Consider the following 17,853-nt stretch of genomic DNA (forward strand, 5'->3'; position numbering starts at 1 on the left):
ATCATACAGGAAAAACTGCATCTTCTCTCCTACATGGTTCTGATATGGCACACTGATTCTGGAGACTTAGGAGGTATGTCAAAATGCTCCTCACTACCTACTGTCAGTTCTAGACTTCCTTTCTGCCGACTGCACTTAACTATTTTTCATTTTTGATGGTTATGATATAAAAATTTGTCACCTAATCTGGACCAATCTGGACTTGAGTATTATTTACTGGATGCCAGATCACTTTTTTCTCCTCTCTCAATTAAATGTTTGATTTGCAATCTTCCTTTCCATCCCAACCTTTGCCCTTATACTACCAGGGGACTTTAGTATTTGGTATTTCTTCAAATACCAAAATCTTTCATTTCATCAGTTTCCTGTGACTTGCTTTGCTACTCCAAATCAGTTACACACAAGACTAGTCACACTCTTGATTTTACCATTAACATATGTACTGTGATAAGTATAGCATTATTGCACATTTGTTTGATTATACAGGTCTTAAATCATAGACTTTCTAATGAACATTTCTTTGTTCTATAAATTTTGTGACTTACCTGAGCAAACAGAATTATAGATGTCGGCCAGCCTTCATCTGTATTATTCATAAGATAGTTAATGACATACATTAAAAAGAGAATCATACAATATAAAGGAATATCCACCAGTGACTGCCCACACCAATATGCTGAAGGGTATAGCCCTGAAATCCATAGCTGGGACTGGGCTTTTATCTGATGGAGAAATAGAAAAGATATGATTTTGAAAAGTGAAGTTTAGAGAAATGTTAAGTGTTAACAATGTCAGTTACATAAAAATACCCATTTCTAAATTAATGCTGTATACATCTTAGACATATCATATGGATCAAACTCTATGACTAATTTAAAATAGCATAGGCCCTCCCCTCAAAGAGTTTATCATATTGGGGAGTAGTGTAGAGAATAAGGCATGTATACAAATAAGTATGATACGAGGTAGAAAGTGTCAGGAGCAAAAGGAAAAAAAAGGAAGCAAATACTTAGGGGGAATATGAGGTGTTGAAGAATGACAAGATCACGAACCAGGAATGATGACGGTGGGAAGGAAGAGAGAGTAGTAGGTGAAAAATAATAGGATGTTTCATGAGTAGGTGGCACCTGAACTTGACCTTAAAGAAAAAAAAGGATTTCAATAGTTGGAGAGTATGTACTAGACATAAAAGAACAACTTTAATCAAATCACAGAGATCCCAGGACAAAAGGAAGAATCAAAGACCAAGAAGCAATGTGAACAAAGATTAGAAAGGTAGATTGCATTTAGTTTTTAGGATACCTTAAATTCTAGACTAAAGAGTTTGCATCTTATTCCTCAGGGAACTATTAAAGTTTTTTTAAGCAGGAGATAGAAGGTATGGGACATGGTTAGACTTACATATTAGGGAATGAAAATGTCACCTATAGGAAGGATATGTCAAAAAAAGGAGAGAAAAGGCAAGAAAGACCAAGACTACTTTCATAGTCTGGGTAAAAGGTGATAGGACCTGAACAAAGATCATGCATATATGAATGCAGAAATGGAAAGAGATGTCAAAAACCCTGTGGACACAAAATTAATAGTGTTCCTCATCTATTCTCCCTTCTCTTTTATTTTGCTCCATTGCTTGCTGTGCACCTCTTGGTGCCTACTGGGACTTCGAAAAGTGAAGGCTCTTCTTTCATTTATTCCCTAAATGAGTGTCAGGAACTTTGGGCAGGTCTAAAAGCATCCTTTGAACATATGTGCTTGCATTGCTCAGCATGATTTCTTCACAAGTAATTCTCTCTTTTCTTGTTCTAGAGACTTTTATGACCCATTGTGTTTATGCTTTGAAAATCCTTCTTCCATACTTGTGTGGACATACTTTGCTAGTCACAGAGGCCTGTGTGAATGGATGGTCATTAGTTCAGGATCATCCTACTCAAGTTAGACTGCAACACTAATTACTCTAGCCACAAATCTCAGAGGTTCCTCCTGGTGATTTGTTGTCAGATCTCCACACTTCCAAACCATTAACATGGTACAGCAATTGGGGATCTCACAGATGTTGCCATGTGACATGCCCTGAAGCCTAGATCTTGAAATGCTGCTTCTTTTTATATCACTCAGGTTGTTGGAAGTACAAGGAGAATTCAGACTCAGTGGTACCATACCAGTCTAAGAATGTTTGAGACATTCCTTCTACTCTGAACTAAATGCTATAGTGTGGGGGATGACCCCATTTGGGATTTTCTTGGCAAAAGTACTAGAATAGTTTGCCATTTCTTCTCCAGCTTCATGAAAGGATTTAAGTCAATTTGATTTGAATTGTCTTAGGAAAATTCTGAAAATGATCTGGTAGGGTAAGATACCAGACACTGAGATCCTTTCTCAAACTAAACTGACTAGCGTTCCAATTCTACTGCAGAGAGTACAACTCCATTGGGCTAGTCACATTGTTTGAATTGTAAATGTATGTTTGCCAAAAAAAAAAATATTCTATGGAGAACTCCATAGGACAATTGCTCCCAAAGTGGTCACAAGAGGTGATATATGGATACTCTCAGGGTTTCTCTTAAGAAATTAAGAATGGATTGTATGACATGAGAGACCCTGGCACAAGATCATCCACTATGGCATCCCTCATCACAGAAGGTGCTGTGCTCTATGAGCTAAGCAGAAATGAATTAGCTCTGAAGAAATGCAAGATGCACATAATTAGAGAAGCCACCCCAAATGGTCAAAGGGACTACTTGTGTCTGACCTGTGGCAGAGGATTTGGGGATCATATTGGTCTGATCAGTCATAGTCATCAGTCACTGTAATTCAACTTTAACATAGTGATGTTATTTTGGTCCTCTTCAAGAATGAAGAGCAACAACCAGTGTGGGGTGTGTGTGTGTGGAGAGAGTCTTGTGTTGTGAATCAGATGACTTGGTCTCTAGATCTCAGTCTACTACTAATTACCTCTGTGTCCTTGGAAAAGTCACTTAATCTTTCTTAAATGTGATACTGATTTTCAATAGGTCAGTCATCTTTGAAGATGGTATATTTTTATCATAATTTTTGAGTAAACTGAATTGTTTGCATTAATTAACTGATGACTATAAAGCCTTTATCTAGCTATTTAAAACAAGGTTAACCACATCTATGGAAGGATATAAGTGAAAGTTGTTTCAAATTTTCTGTAAATGAACTTTCAGACATCATTTAAAGAAAAAACAATCAATGCATGTAAAATATTGAAATTGTAATTACTTTAAATTTCAAATTTTAGTAATATACTTACTTTATAATCACTAATGCTGCCCATTGCAATATAAGGAGAAATGCTGGTTGCAATAAACATGCAGAAAAAGGATGCCTCCATAAAACCAACTCCTATGGATACATCATCCTGAAAAATGATGAGCAGTAAGTCAGAAAAATCATAAATACTTATTAATGTTTTGTTCAAATGAGTAAAAAAATACTCAAAGTTTTAGAACTTATTCTCATCAAAAAGTGCAAAAAAGTGTTACATTTGGGAAAGATAAAATTGACAATCATTGATTAAATGCTTACTATGATTCAAGTATTGTGCTGAATGTTAAAGATTTTTTAAGTCCCCCAATTCCAAGGAATTTTTAGTCTAAATTAAAGAGATAAAACAGAAACAAAGTGAAAACAAATTAGGGATAAATGGAGATATTTAACACAGGGAAGGCATTTACAGGAAGACGTATCGGAAAGGCTTCTTGTAAAAAGTAGGATTTTAGCTAAAATTTCGACATAGGGAAAATTTGAAGATGGGTAAGAATATCTTCATATGAAAAGGCTTCACCTCTTTTACCACAGGGAACTGGGACCTCTGCCTGCAAAACCATATATACAACTCTTAGGCTGAATTTGTAACTTTCTCAGCTCTCCTTTCTCATAAATGCCATGTGTAGACTTTGAAACAACCTTTGTAATTGCAGATGCACATAGCCACCCATAGAATACATACATCACATTTGCCTCTATCATCCTTAAACAAAGATTTAGCAAGTCATAAAGACAAAAGAAATACATACAGGAACCCCAAGAGCACAAGCAAAGATTCAGATAAAGAATTCTAAGAAAATTAAAGAGAAGAGGTGATATCAGAATTTAAGAAGAGAACAGGGCCATAATACTGATTCTCTTACACAGAGAAAGGAATTAAACGAATTTCTTAATGAAAAAAAATGTCACAGTGCTGTTGTTCTGACCTCAGAGAAGGGAATTTAAGACTCAACTTCTAGCTATAGGGGTCAAGATGCTGCTGAAAAACGAGGATTAAAGAGTTCTGCTTCTTTCTCTTATTAACTGTGTGGCTTTGGGCAACTGCCAAATTCTCTTTGTCACTTCTTCCCTTATGAAAGAAGATGGTTGGAATGTTTTGATATATATGGGAATTTTCTTTATACTGTCTTCTTCCTTGAAGACAACAACCATTATAAAGATACTATAGAACCAGAGGTATCGAAAAACCAACCTAGTAGAAGAGGATAATTTCAAAAAAATTTCAGAGAGACTCAGAAGGAAAGAAAAATCCAATTTTCACAAGGAATATATAAATACCTGGAAGAAATAAAGTAAGAAAAGGAAATGAAATTATACTTATAGAAGAAATAACTTGGGAGAACAAAAATATTAGAAGAAAAAGTGGTCATGTCTAACCAAGACTAAATATTAAAAAAGAAAGAGAAATCAATAGTTCTGTGAAAAACAACCAAGTATTAAGGGCCAGGGGAATCAAAAGACTGAATAAGTAGATTTAAAAGTAAGGTATTTGCTGGTAATCAGTCAGTAAACAAGTATTTATTATGTACTAAATTGTATAAAAACAACTCACCTGGAAAACAGTTCAATCACAGATAATTTAAAACTCCTCATACTAATTAAAAATCAAAATTAATAGTAATAATATCTAACATTTAGAAGACTCTTTAAAATTTGTGAAACACTATATATGTTATCTCATTTTATCATTATAAGAACCCTATGAGGTAGGTGCTATTATTTTCTCTATTATACAGACGAGGAATCGTGTCAGAGAAGTAACTTTCCTAAAAGAGCATTAGAAAAAACACAAATCCCCTCTTATAAATCTTTGATGTTGATTGTATTCTTTCTCTTTCACCATTTTCTTTATAAATGTGAGGGAAGCTAAGAAAGGAAACAATAATGGTAGGAAAATCTTTGTAGCAAATTTCTCCAACATAGGTTCAATATTCAAGATATTCAAGGGAATAATGATAATATAGCACTTTGTGCCAGGCACAAAGCTATGTTTTACAATTATTATTTCATTTGATGCTCACAACAACCCTGAGAAATTAGTGCTATTATTATGCCCATTGTACAGAAGAGGAAGCTAAGGCAAATAAAAGTTAAGTGACTAATGCAAATATATAAGAACAAGAAAAGGTCTTCAATAGGTATATATGCTTATTGACCTAATTCTAAGATTCCACCTCACAGCCATCGTATTTGCAAAGATGACCAAAAACCCCCAAAAAGACAAAGGTAAGAAGTAATATCAAATGTTTGAATGGTTATAGGAGAATAGGCACTAATTCATTGTTGAAACTATAAGGGTAATTCAATCACTCTGGAAGGCAAACTAAAATGTAATCTAACAAATCACTAAATTGTGCAACGATAAGAAACAATATATATCCATACATAATGCACACATGCATATATATGTACATATATGTATAAAATGTATGTATATGTAGACAATATATGATTCTATTGATCAATTGGTTAATTTTGCTGAATTGATTTTGTTTTTTAATTCTTTGTTTTAAGAAATAACTATCTGGAAGAGTAGGGAGGGATATAATGGGAAGTTATGGTGATATAAAAAAATAGTTTAAATCAATAACATTTAAATTTAAAAAGGAAATATGCTTAAATTAGATTATTCTGAAGTATTTTAATGCCATAAATTTGTTGGAATAAATCATCAATTTGTTGATTGATGATTAATCAAGTAACATAAAATTTTAAAATTATATTTATTACACTCTTATTAATAAAGTAGGGAAGCATATTTATACATTTTGGACAAATTTCTCCTAAAAGTTGTTTATAAGAAAGGGAGTGGGAAATTTCATGGTTAATAAAAGATTTCATTTACCTAGAAAGGTCACTATGTGAAACATTATGTTTACTAACAGTACTGGATAAATGAAACATTATTATACTTACATGAAAAAATGTGCTCCTCTTTGTTTGAATATGTTCTGATGGATTAAAAATTCCAAGTAGTCCATTGCTAATAACACCCATTAGAACAGGAAAACAGTTCAATCTCTTGGTATTGCATGCAACTGAAAACCTGTAATGCTTAAGAATGATAAATGTGAGCTCTTAAAGCAAAGGTTTTGGTGTATGATACATGAAAACATTTTTAATTGCCATGTTCTGGCTAAGGTTCTGAATTAAGTTAGTGTTGGTATTTACATTTGGCAACATACTCTATATTCAAGAACTTATGATTTTGAAAATGTCAATTAATGTGGATATATATATATATATATATATATATATATATAATGTTGATGGGAATAATGGCTACTTTATATGTATGAAGAAAACCAGCATATTTTGAATCACTGCTTCCCAGGCTTATTGAACTATGGAATACTTTGAGGCTAAAAATGTATGGCTGGAAATCTTGCATATGGATCATAGTGAAAAAGCTCTAAGGACATATAAAGCCTCTAAGAATAAAGAGAAATCAGGAAAAAAAAATTAGGAACCGAGAAGAAATTTAACCTATTTTCATAATAAAAATTATTAATAATAACATTTTATATAAAATTAATTTTAAATTTTGTATTTTGGGAAAATATATCCAATTTTTAAATTTCTAATAAAATTCCAATTCATATAAGAACACCAAGCTTCCATACAGTAGCAATGTCCTAAAAGTCCAATAGATGGCATTATTTTACTATGAAAGCAAATTTGAATTTAAGAGAATAGATTGGATTTTTTCAGTTATTGTCGTTGTACTTTTGTAGTAGTAGGCAAGCTAAGTATTGTTTTTTAAAATAAAATATGCAGTCATTCTATTGAATTCAGTGCAAATTTTCTGTTTGTCTGAATTTCCTTGAGAATAATTAACTGAAGTATGAAATGGAGAAGAAATTAATGAATTTTTTCTCCTCTTTTCTTTCTGAGTAGAAATTAGATATAAAAGTAAAATAAACTGCATTGTGATCTCTCCAGGTCAATACCCTTGATTGTTGTGATATATATATGCAGTCTTTTAAAGTGATTTATGAATTGCTTTTGCCTAAGGCTTCAAAAAAGTAGGCTTTTTTTCATTACAAAATAGAGATCAGTATCTTTGACTTGCAAATAATCAATAATTACATCTCATTGTTTGAATAGAGTAAAATACCTAAAAACAAGCAAACAAATAAACAAAAACAAACAAAATAAACAGGTCTTTGTATCATATCTGCAATTTAGTAATATGTAGAAAATTATAGAATGTTTTATGGAGTAGTTACCTGAACTTAAGACTTGAGGGAGGGAAACAATTTTAGTAATTGAAGATTAAGAGAAAGTACTTGAGGGAATAGTTTTCATCAAATAACAGAGAATCCAGGACAAAAGAAATCTTCATATAGAGACCAAGAGGCTATGTGAACAAAGGCTAGAAAAGTAGGTTACAATTAATTTTTAGGATATCTTAAATTCTTGATTGAAGAGTTTGCATCTTAACCTTCAGGTAACTATTAAAGGTTTTTAAGAAGAGGGTAGAAGGTATGTGACATGCTAAGGTTTACATGCTAGGGAATGAAAATTTCACCTATGAACGACAGGTCAAAGAAAGAAAGAAAGCAAGAAAGACCAGTTATAAAACTACTTCTATAGTCTGGGTGAAAGGTAACAGGATCTGAACAAAGATCATGCTCATATATATGAGTGCAGAAATGGAGAGAGATGTCAAAAACACCATGGAAACAAAATTAATACTGTGTTCCTCATCTATTCTCCCTAATTTTTTTTTTATTTTGCTCCATTGCCTTCTGTGTACCTCTTGTTGCTTACTGGGACATTGAAAGTGAAGGCTCCTCTTTCATTTATTTCCTAAATAAATGTCAGGAACTTTGGGCAAGTCTAAAAGTATTCTTTGAACACAGATCATTGCATTGCTCAGCATGATCTCTTTTCCACAAGTAATTCTCTTTTTTTGTTCTAGACTTCTATGGTCCATTGTGGTTATACTTTCTAGTTAGTCTCTGAAAACCCCTCTTCCATGCCTATGGAAAGAGCATCATCAGCTTTTCCTGCTCAAGTTAGACTGCAACACTAGTTACTCTAGCCACAATATTAGAGGTCCTCCTGGTGATTTGTTGTCAGATCTCCACACTTCTAAACCATTAACATGCTGCCTCAATTAGGAATCTCACAGATGTTGCCATATGGCATGCCCTGAAGCCTACATCTTGTCATGCTGCTTCATTTTACATCACTCAGGTTGTTGAAAGTACAAGGAGAGTCTAGGCTTGATGGTACCATACAAGTCTAAGAATGGTTGAGATATTCCTTCTACTCTAAGCTGAATGCCATAGAGTGGGGGGTGGAAAGAGTGAATCAAATGACTGTGAATCAGATGATTTTAGCCTTCTCACTTTACCACTAATTACCTCTGTGTCCTTGAAAAAGTCACTTAATCTTTCTTAAATGTGATAATGATTTTCAATACGTCAGTGGGTCACATCTTTGAACTTCTGTGGGATAGAAAATTGACATCTGGCAATTCAAGAAATTTCACAAACAGATATATATAATTGGGTAAACTGATTCCCTTTGAAGATAGTTATTTTTATTGTAATTTTTGAGTAGAGAAAATTGTCTGCATTAATTATCTGATTATTGGTAAAACCTTTTTCTAGCTATTTGAAACAAGGTTAACTACACTTATGGAAGGATATAAATGAGAGATAGTTCCATAAATTTTTCACAATGAACTTTCCATAAATGTTCTATAAATGAATTTTCATAGATCACTTAAGGAGAAAATCAATGGATATAAGATATTACAATTAGTAAAAAAAAAAAGTTCATACTTTAGTTACTTTATTATCATTGTTATTAGCTATTGCAAGATAAGGAGAAATGGTGGTTTGCAATAATTATGCAGGGAAATGATGCTTTTATAAAAATCAACCTCTATGGATATAATAGTATTTAAGACCAAACAGAACTATGATGGACTTTAACTTTTTCCCTGAAAAATATCATGTTTTATAAGTATTTTAATGTTGTTGTGTTGGTTATCTGCTTTAAATAGTTTTTCCACCTAGAAATCAAATAATCTATCATTTTTACTATACTTAGGTCTATTTTACATATTTGAATTATATAAAAAAGCCATGAATGAAGAATTCATTATAAAATTTTGCAATAATTAAGACAGTATAAATGTTAGCATACTTTGGCATATTTTATTCAATAATTACTGAATAAATAAATAATTTGTTCTTTAAACCCACAAGATTTTTTTGGTGCATAGATCTTTAATATATCTCTCAAGTCACTTCTGCCATGGTGGTATTTAACTTTCATTCTTAAAGAGAATCATTTATTTTATCAATTTATTACAATTGTTCTACTGGTAAATTATTATTATTAATAACATTAGATTCAAGAAGGGAATTTTAAAATTCCTAACAAAGTATATTCTTCTCCTTTTCAATACTATCTGAGACATCAACATCATTTTGTCATACATTTCATTATTTGATAAAACTTCTTGTGTCAAGTGAAGGTTTTAAATTGCCCCTTTCTCAAGCTTTTCCCTCTTTAAATTGTGTTAGCTCCTAAATTTCTTCTATTTTATCTATTGAAATAGTCAGCTAGTAGGTCTGCCTGCCTCAAATATCTCCTTATTTTAATCCAACTTGCATCATCTGGCAACTAATGTGATTTTCTTAAAACAAGCTCTGTCCATTTATTCAATAAATTCCAGTGGCTTTTGCCTCCAGGAGAAAATAAAAAAAAAAAAAAATCCTTTGTTTGGCGTTCAAAACTCTTCATTTCCTAGCCTCTTCTTACCTTTTTAGTCTCCTTTCACCTTAGTTTCTATTATATTCTCTTTGGTCCAATGATAATGGCCTCTTTGCTATTCCAAAAATCAAGACACCCAACTCAGCTCTAGACATTTTCTCTGGCTGTCTCCCATGCCTATGTTTCTCCTTTTTCCACTCTCACTACTGACCTCCCTCTTTTGTGGAGTCTTCCTTAACCTCTCAATTCTAGTGCTCTCCCTCTTTTAATTATTTCCTCTTTATTCCATGTTTAGCTTGCTTATGTGTACGTCCCTGTGTGTGTGTGTTCCAATTTGTCTCCTTCGTTAGACTGTAAGCTCCTTGAGGGCAGGAACTGTCTTTTACTTCTTTTTGAATCCTTATCACTTAGCACTGTGTCTGCACCTAGAACACTATTAATAAATGCTTTATCAATTGATTTGTAAATTAATTGACAGGCTAGGCTTAAGAATGAAATTATTTCATATGATCATCCTGTGCTGCGTTGACCTGTAGTCACAAAGACTTGAGTTCAACTCCAGTTACCTCTGTTAGCTTTATCTGCAAAATTAGAGTATTAATAGCACCTGCCTTCCAAGGATGCTTCCAAAGCATCAAAAAGGTAGAGCATTAAAAAGTTCCTAGCACAGTTCCTGACACAAAGCAAGCACTGTATAATTGTTGTTATTCAATCGGGTTAGTCAAGTCCAATTTTTTGTTACCTTTTTTGAGGATTTCTTGGCAAAAATACTAGAGTAATTTGCCATTTCCTTCTCCAGATCATTTTGTAAGTAAGGAAATTGAGGCAAAAAGGGTCACATGGCTAGTGTGACAACATTTGAACACAAGACTTATTCCAGGTCTCTCACCTTATCCACTGTGCCATAACTTCTCTGATATAAAGATTAGTTAGTGTTATTATTGTCAGTAATACATTGATGTTTGACTTACAGTTGAAGGTACCATCAACAAAACCAATAGGAAGTTTTTCTCTATAATATCTGTTTCTAATTTTGTTATCATAAGGTACTGACGTATGATGGAAACAATCATATATTCAGTTTATTTCAAGCATACTCATAGTCTGCTCATTTTAGTGAACACCATTTGTATTGGAGTCTTTCCAGCAAGTGGGAGCACAGGAATTTCTGATTTTTGTTTTTTTACTGTAACATCAAAATTCAAAGAGTCCTCTATTCTTTATCTCAATCTGCTCATCTAACTGGTTTTATGTAAGACTGATTTGTGATTCACGACTACTTAGTTCTATTTCTTTAACTTTTAGGAACAATGACACAACACTTATTGAGGTACTGACCCAATAAATGATATCTTCAGAGCTCAATTTGCTAGTATTTCAGTATTTCTGTCAGGCCTTTATAGTTATCATAATAGTCCCAAAATATGCATTCCATGAATCACCTTACTTTGCATCCCTAACATTGCCTTAGCCAATCTCCCTTTGGGAGATGAATAATGGGTTGGATTTTTAGAGGTCATAATAGTTATGGCTATTGTTACAGTTGCTGCTAAGAACTAGAGTGTCTCATGAGGTTGTTGTTTTTATTTGAATTTTTAATTTGCAAACTACAGTTTTTTTCTTTAAACGTGTACAAAGATGTTTGTATGCTTGTTTTTTCCTGAATTAATAAAATATGTTAGATGAATTGCCATGTTGCTATTTTTATGAATTACAGTATAGTTTAAACATTTTAGTTTAAAATATAAATACACACACACACACAAATAGAGAACATACCTTTCGTTTACCAGAGATTATGATAGCTCCATTATATGATGGATCTTCTATGCCATTTTTATTTCTAAAGTTAACTACTTCCAAAACAATATTCTGAAGCTTCAATGAATGTACAAAATCTTCAAGGTTTGACCCTAACATGTAGGAAATAATAGAAGAAAGGACTAAATTATGAAAAAAGGACTCCAAAAGACAGTTTTATGTTAATATTCATCACAATTTAAGTAGATTTTATAAACCTAATATAGGAAAAAATACCAAATTTCCTAGAATGTGAAAAGGTATTGTTAATTCTTGTAGAAATAAGTATTTCATTTTCATGATTTATATTGTTTTTTTCAGAGACCAGTAATTAATGAAATTTCAGTAACGGATGTAGAAAGTAATTTATGACCCAGGAATATTCTGTCGTTGTAATTAAATAGCACTTATCTAATTTGCTTTTAAACTTCTTTCTATCTTATTAATTGGCCAATTTCAAGTTGAATATATTCAAATTCAGTTGAATATAGATGTCAAAATGTCTTTTGTACACTATAATTCTCTGTGTTGTTATCATTGTTTATATCTCTATTATTTGAAAATGTTAGCAAAGATTTTCTTCTTCTACTAAGATCCATTACTTCTTCCAAATATAAGATATTTCTCTGTGTTGTTATCATTGTTTATATTTCTATTATCTGAAAATGTTAGCAAAGATTTTCTTCTTCTACTAAGATCCATTACTTCTCCCAAATATAAGATATTTCTCTGTGTTGTTATCATTGTTTATATTTCTATTATCTGAAAATGTTAGCAAAGATTTTCTTCTTCTACTAAGATCCATTACTTCTCCCAAATAAGTGGTTCAGTTAACCTTGTCTTCCTGCCACTTACATTTTTCTAGAAGGCTACTATTCTCTCTTAAATAAATGGCAAACTTTTAAGAGAGAATAGCTTAACCCCAACCAATTTGGGGGAATTATGCCAAAGACAAGTACATTTTGATTGCTGTCTTGAGGCAGCCTTTCCTAATGTGATTTGAATATCCTATCCACTGAACTGAGAAAATGAGTTGGGGAGCACATAGTGTTTTATAATCCGTTATCAATGTCTCAATGCTTAACAGCAACAATAAGGCATTGTCCCTTTAGGGGTGGATAGCCATCTCTGAACTCAAAGATTAAAAAATATATTAGAATGGAATTTAAGTCATTAAAGCAAAATTTATTGGTTACTTCTGATGTCATGAACAATTTTAACAGTTCAGTGAAGCTTTTAAGGTCTTTTTCAGAATAATGTCTTTTAAATGAATAAAATAAAATACTTAGGATTGCAAAGGAAACCAATTATATTAAATACAGTACTTAAAGTATTTTTGAAACCAACTCCATGGGCTCAAGTTTGCATTTGAGACTGCAATAATTACATGTGTAATGAGAAGCAATAAGTTACAAACTAAAAGGAAGAGGTACCTTTTTGAAGGAGGAACCCAAGGAACTTGTTTCTGAGTAAGTCTTACAGTATATGTAGGGACTTAAAGGAATTTCAATTGATGGGTATCTGTATGTATAGGTGACATAATCCATGAAAAAGGATAACATCTGATTAAGCACCTTTTTTGCTAAAGTTATAAGATTTGTAGAGAAAGTTACAATGGGCAAAACTCTAGCCTCCTGTCCTATTGCAAAAGAAAACCTAGACTCCCCTTATTTATACCAAATATCCAGAGAGAGTGGTAGGTATCACTAATGGACAGGAAAATTGATGCCAATGAAAGGAGAAGGCAGTAATTAGGAGGATTCAGCGGACAGTAGAAATACCAGTAATTTTCATTGAAAAAAGCTTTGTAGATTGTGAGAAAGATGTAGTTTATATAGTCTAACAGAGGTTGTTAGCATGAAAAGACTCTCATATAGCATATGGCATTGGGGGAAACCTTGAAGAATTTGAGGTTGTTACAATTCATTTACATAATATAATAACACATTTTTATAACTAACATGATTATTTTTAATAACAGGGCTTGACTAGGTCTATCTGTACAAGAGAATTTGTTGGGTTTATGAACAGAGATATGAACCAAGGGAAATATAAAATATAATTAATCATAACCTAGATCCATTGTGCTTTAATCTCCCTCTTCCTACTACAACATAAAAGTAGAACAGTCATTTTTTCCTTTGTCTCATCAGTGATATTCTCTGCAGCCTAAATAAAGCTGGATATTTTCATTTTTTTTTATTATTTCTTAAGAGTAAATTAAGTAGAAAAATAGATGTTAATCACATATATATGCATGTAGATATAGATAATTACTTTTACCTGTATTATTAACAACCAACAGACTAGTTAGAGGAGTATGTGGTTGTTGTCCAGGGGAAAGGAAATACATGTTAGGAGAAAGTCCCCAAGAATTAGTTTGACGAAATACTCTATACAGTATGTTTTCCATAATGAAAGGGAAATAACCAATTCCAAACACCAGTAATCTAAACAGAAGAAAAATAACATTATTTATGGCAATATTTGCTTTGTATGACATTCAATCATGCTCCATTTAGAAACAATTATGCAATCAAAAATTATTTTAAAATTAGCAGATATTCTGATAGAATAAAAATTGCTAACAATATGAGTTTATCCAACACATTTAATAATAATCATAATCATTTAGAAAGGAAGCATGGCACAATAAATGATGAACTGGAACCAGATCAAAATATATTCACATTCTATTTCTGACACTGTCTATGTGACAGTAAATAAGTCGTTTAAGCTATCATTGTTTCAGGCAACTTTCTAATTCTATAAGACACAGAGAAGTTGCCAACCTAAATTAAAAGAGGCAGTTTTCCCACCAGAGAGTTCCTATAACCAGTGAAGTCACAGGTCCTGTCCCTATTCAATGTCCCTATCAATTACTTTATAATTTTGACTTATCCAATGTCATTTCAGATCCCTGTTTGGTCTGGTAGGGCAATTATTTTGTGAAAGAGAAACAGGGAAATGTGAAAATACAGTCCCAGAGGAAAGCAATAGAACAGAATAGAACTAACAACATAAAAAAGACAAATAAAATCTATACTGAAATGTCTTTGAAGATTTTTGAATTTATAATCTAGTAGTATACATATAATGATAATGAAGATCTGGTACATATTTGAACTATCTAAAATGGTGTCATCTACATGAATGATGCTAGGGATCTGATTCCAAAAAATAGGAGGCCTAGAGTATCTGTGGACCTTCAACATTAGCTCTCCACATGACTAAGAGCAACCTTTTTCTGTCAGTAAAACCCACAGTGATCTGTATCTTTAAAGCAGATAATCTAGAAAGTCAAGTAGATTTTGGTGGCATTCTCATCTGAGGATGAACTCCTTCATTCACATCATGTGGTAAAGGGAGAAGATTTGAGAACTGCCTTTTTCTCCGCTCCCCTAAACCATGTAACCCCAAGAAACAGATCTAGGCCTTTGGCTTTTTCATTAATTCTTTTTCCTCCCAGGTACAGGGAGCAGAGTCTCCAAAATGTCTCAAGTGCAAGCTATGAGGACCTGGGAGTCCAGGAATCTAGACTAAATATCAGTTACCCAGTATTAACTCCTGAATATTCAGCTTTGGAGTTGCACTGGGTGGGATTAAGATTATATTGGAACCAAACAAAACTGTCACCCCAGGTGCCCACTGTCAAAATTAGGTATATTGGTGATTATATGCCTGAGATGTTGGCAAAAATATTTGTACTTTTTTCTTGGTATATTTCTTTCCTAAAGTTAATCTGTTGTTAAGTAATTAAATGGAATGGTGATGCTAATTATGGGACTCCTAAAATGAACATCACACAGCTACTCAGGGCTAAAGGTAATGAATGGTAAATGAAAGAAATCTGAGAATTCTATAATGAATAAAATATAATAGGAGAGAGTGGGGCCAGAGTCAAACCTGTTAACAATCTTTAAAAAATAGATATAATAAATTTTACCTATTCCTTTTGAAACAGCCCTAATTTGGAGGTAGGAAGTATCCATCTCTGCCAAAAAAAGATGATCCATTAAAGAAGAAAATGGCAAGTTTACTCCAGCATCTCTGCCAAAAAAATGGGATCAGGAAGAGTTGTACATAATTGAAGAACAACATCTACCTCCAAAATTTACTGGGAATCCCTGACTAATGGGTAATTTTGCTTCCAGGTACTAAAGAAAAGGGATAGGGGTGAGTCTTGAGGTTCTAGGATTCATTATTCATTTGTTCTATAAACATTTCTAGGTGCCTATTATATATAATGTATTGTGCTAGGTGGTCTGGGAAGTAAAAAAGTTTGAAGTAGACCTTAAACAATATAAACTGTTTGTAAAAGTAGGAAAGGAAAAGATCCAACCAAATTCCTTCTATGATACAAATATAGTCGATACTTAAACCAGGGAGAGACAAAACAAAAAAAAAAAAAAACTGTATACCAATATATCTCAAGAATACTCATGCAAAAATAATTAAATAAACATCAGCAGAGTATTACTGTAGACTCTACAGTAATATATCAAACAGATTACATTCTATGACTAGGCTGGATTCAAATTAAGAATGCAAGATTGGTTCAGTGTTAGGACAACTATAAATATTATAGACCATGATAAACTAGAAATAAAAATCTCATTCTATCAGTAGATAAAGAAAAGGTTTTTTGACAAAAATACAATATCCATTTCTAATAAAAAAAATTAAAATATAACAATAAACCAATCTTTCCTTGCAATAGAATACAATATCTGTCTGAAGCAAATAGTTAATATTACAGATAACGAAGAAGTACTATAAGGTTTTTTCCAATAAAATTAGGTATAAAGTATGTCAGTTATCATCACTATAGTTTGATTCTGTTCTTGAAATATTTATCTATATCAATAAGATTTTTTAAAAAAAGAAATTGAAGGAATAACCATAAATAAAGAGGAAACAAATATATTACTTTCTGCAAATAATTAGAATTCTAGTATATAAACACTAAAGATTCAATTCAAACAATAAGATTTGTCTCTCATTTTGAGAAATTGACTTCTTATCTGAAACAAAGGCAAGTTCCACACAGTTTGATATAGAAGGACATCAAACTCAACCAGAAAAATAAAGTAGAGAGGAGGAGGGGAAATTAAGAGGAGAATAATACTAGGAAGGAAATAGTTTTATATATACATTTATATTTATTTATATTTATATATTTACTTTATATATACATATATATATATATATATATATATATATATATATACATATAATACCAGGAAGGAAATAAAGAAAAAAGAAGAAAAGACAAGAACAAGAGAAAAAATAAAACAACTGCTATCTAGAGATTCCTTAAGTTTCCTCTTAAGGAAATTAAGGACAATTAAGGAATTTGTGAGCATACTGTGATATATCAATGAAATGGAACATGATTATGATATAAGAAATGGAAAAAAAGATCATTTAAGCATATTCTGGGTAAAGCATGCACTGACAGAACAAAATGAGCAGAACTATGAGAACAATTTATAAAAAAAGAGCAACATGGTAAAGAAAAACAGCTTTGAAAGACTTTAGAATTCTGATCAATACAACAACCATTACATTATGAACTCCTTGAAAGTAGTGATTAATTTTTGTTTTCTTTTGTTTCCTTGTTGCCCTTCTTTGCATTCCCAAAACTTAGCACAAATCCTGGTACATAGAAGTAGCTTAACACAAGCTACATGATTGATCTAATAACCATGTTTTCAGTAGACCAAAGACAAAAAGAGATGATGAACAAAATAAGACAAACATTTTTGAATATAGCCACTGAATGGATTTTTTCCCCTTTACTGTGTTTATTTATTACAAGTCTGGTTTTGGTTGCTTTTGTTTTAAATTGGAGAAGAGGTGTTGGATGAAGGAAGTTATGAATATTAATAACAAAAAAGAGGGCCATTGCAATATTTTTAATTGCACAGAAGAGAATAGGAAGAAATACAGAGAAGCAAATGGGACTGTTTCAAAAGTAATAAGTAGAATTTATTATATATTTTTTAAAGAAAGCAATATGAAATT

The 17,853-nt window shown here is 32.1% G+C and overlaps 1 protein-coding gene across 1 annotated transcript in view; it reads right to left on the reverse strand.

Moving 5' to 3' along the window:
• Positions 1 to 17,853, reverse strand: part of ABCA9 (ATP binding cassette subfamily A member 9) — a 116,895-nt gene that overhangs the window by 35,067 nt on the left and 63,975 nt on the right. The window contains exons 21-25 of the mRNA XM_012548549.3: positions 14,110 to 14,276; positions 11,806 to 11,939; positions 6,208 to 6,345; positions 3,275 to 3,382; positions 546 to 722 (exon numbers count right to left, since the gene is read on the reverse strand). Coding sequence (XP_012404003.2) covers positions 546 to 722; positions 3,275 to 3,382; positions 6,208 to 6,345; positions 11,806 to 11,939; positions 14,110 to 14,276 — 724 coding nt within the window. The remainder of the gene's footprint in view (positions 1 to 545; positions 723 to 3,274; positions 3,383 to 6,207; positions 6,346 to 11,805; positions 11,940 to 14,109; positions 14,277 to 17,853) is intronic.

This window comes from Sarcophilus harrisii, chromosome 4, assembly GCF_902635505.1.
Source record: "Sarcophilus harrisii chromosome 4, mSarHar1.11, whole genome shotgun sequence".
Classification (NCBI taxonomy): Eukaryota; Metazoa; Chordata; class Mammalia; order Dasyuromorphia; family Dasyuridae; genus Sarcophilus; species Sarcophilus harrisii.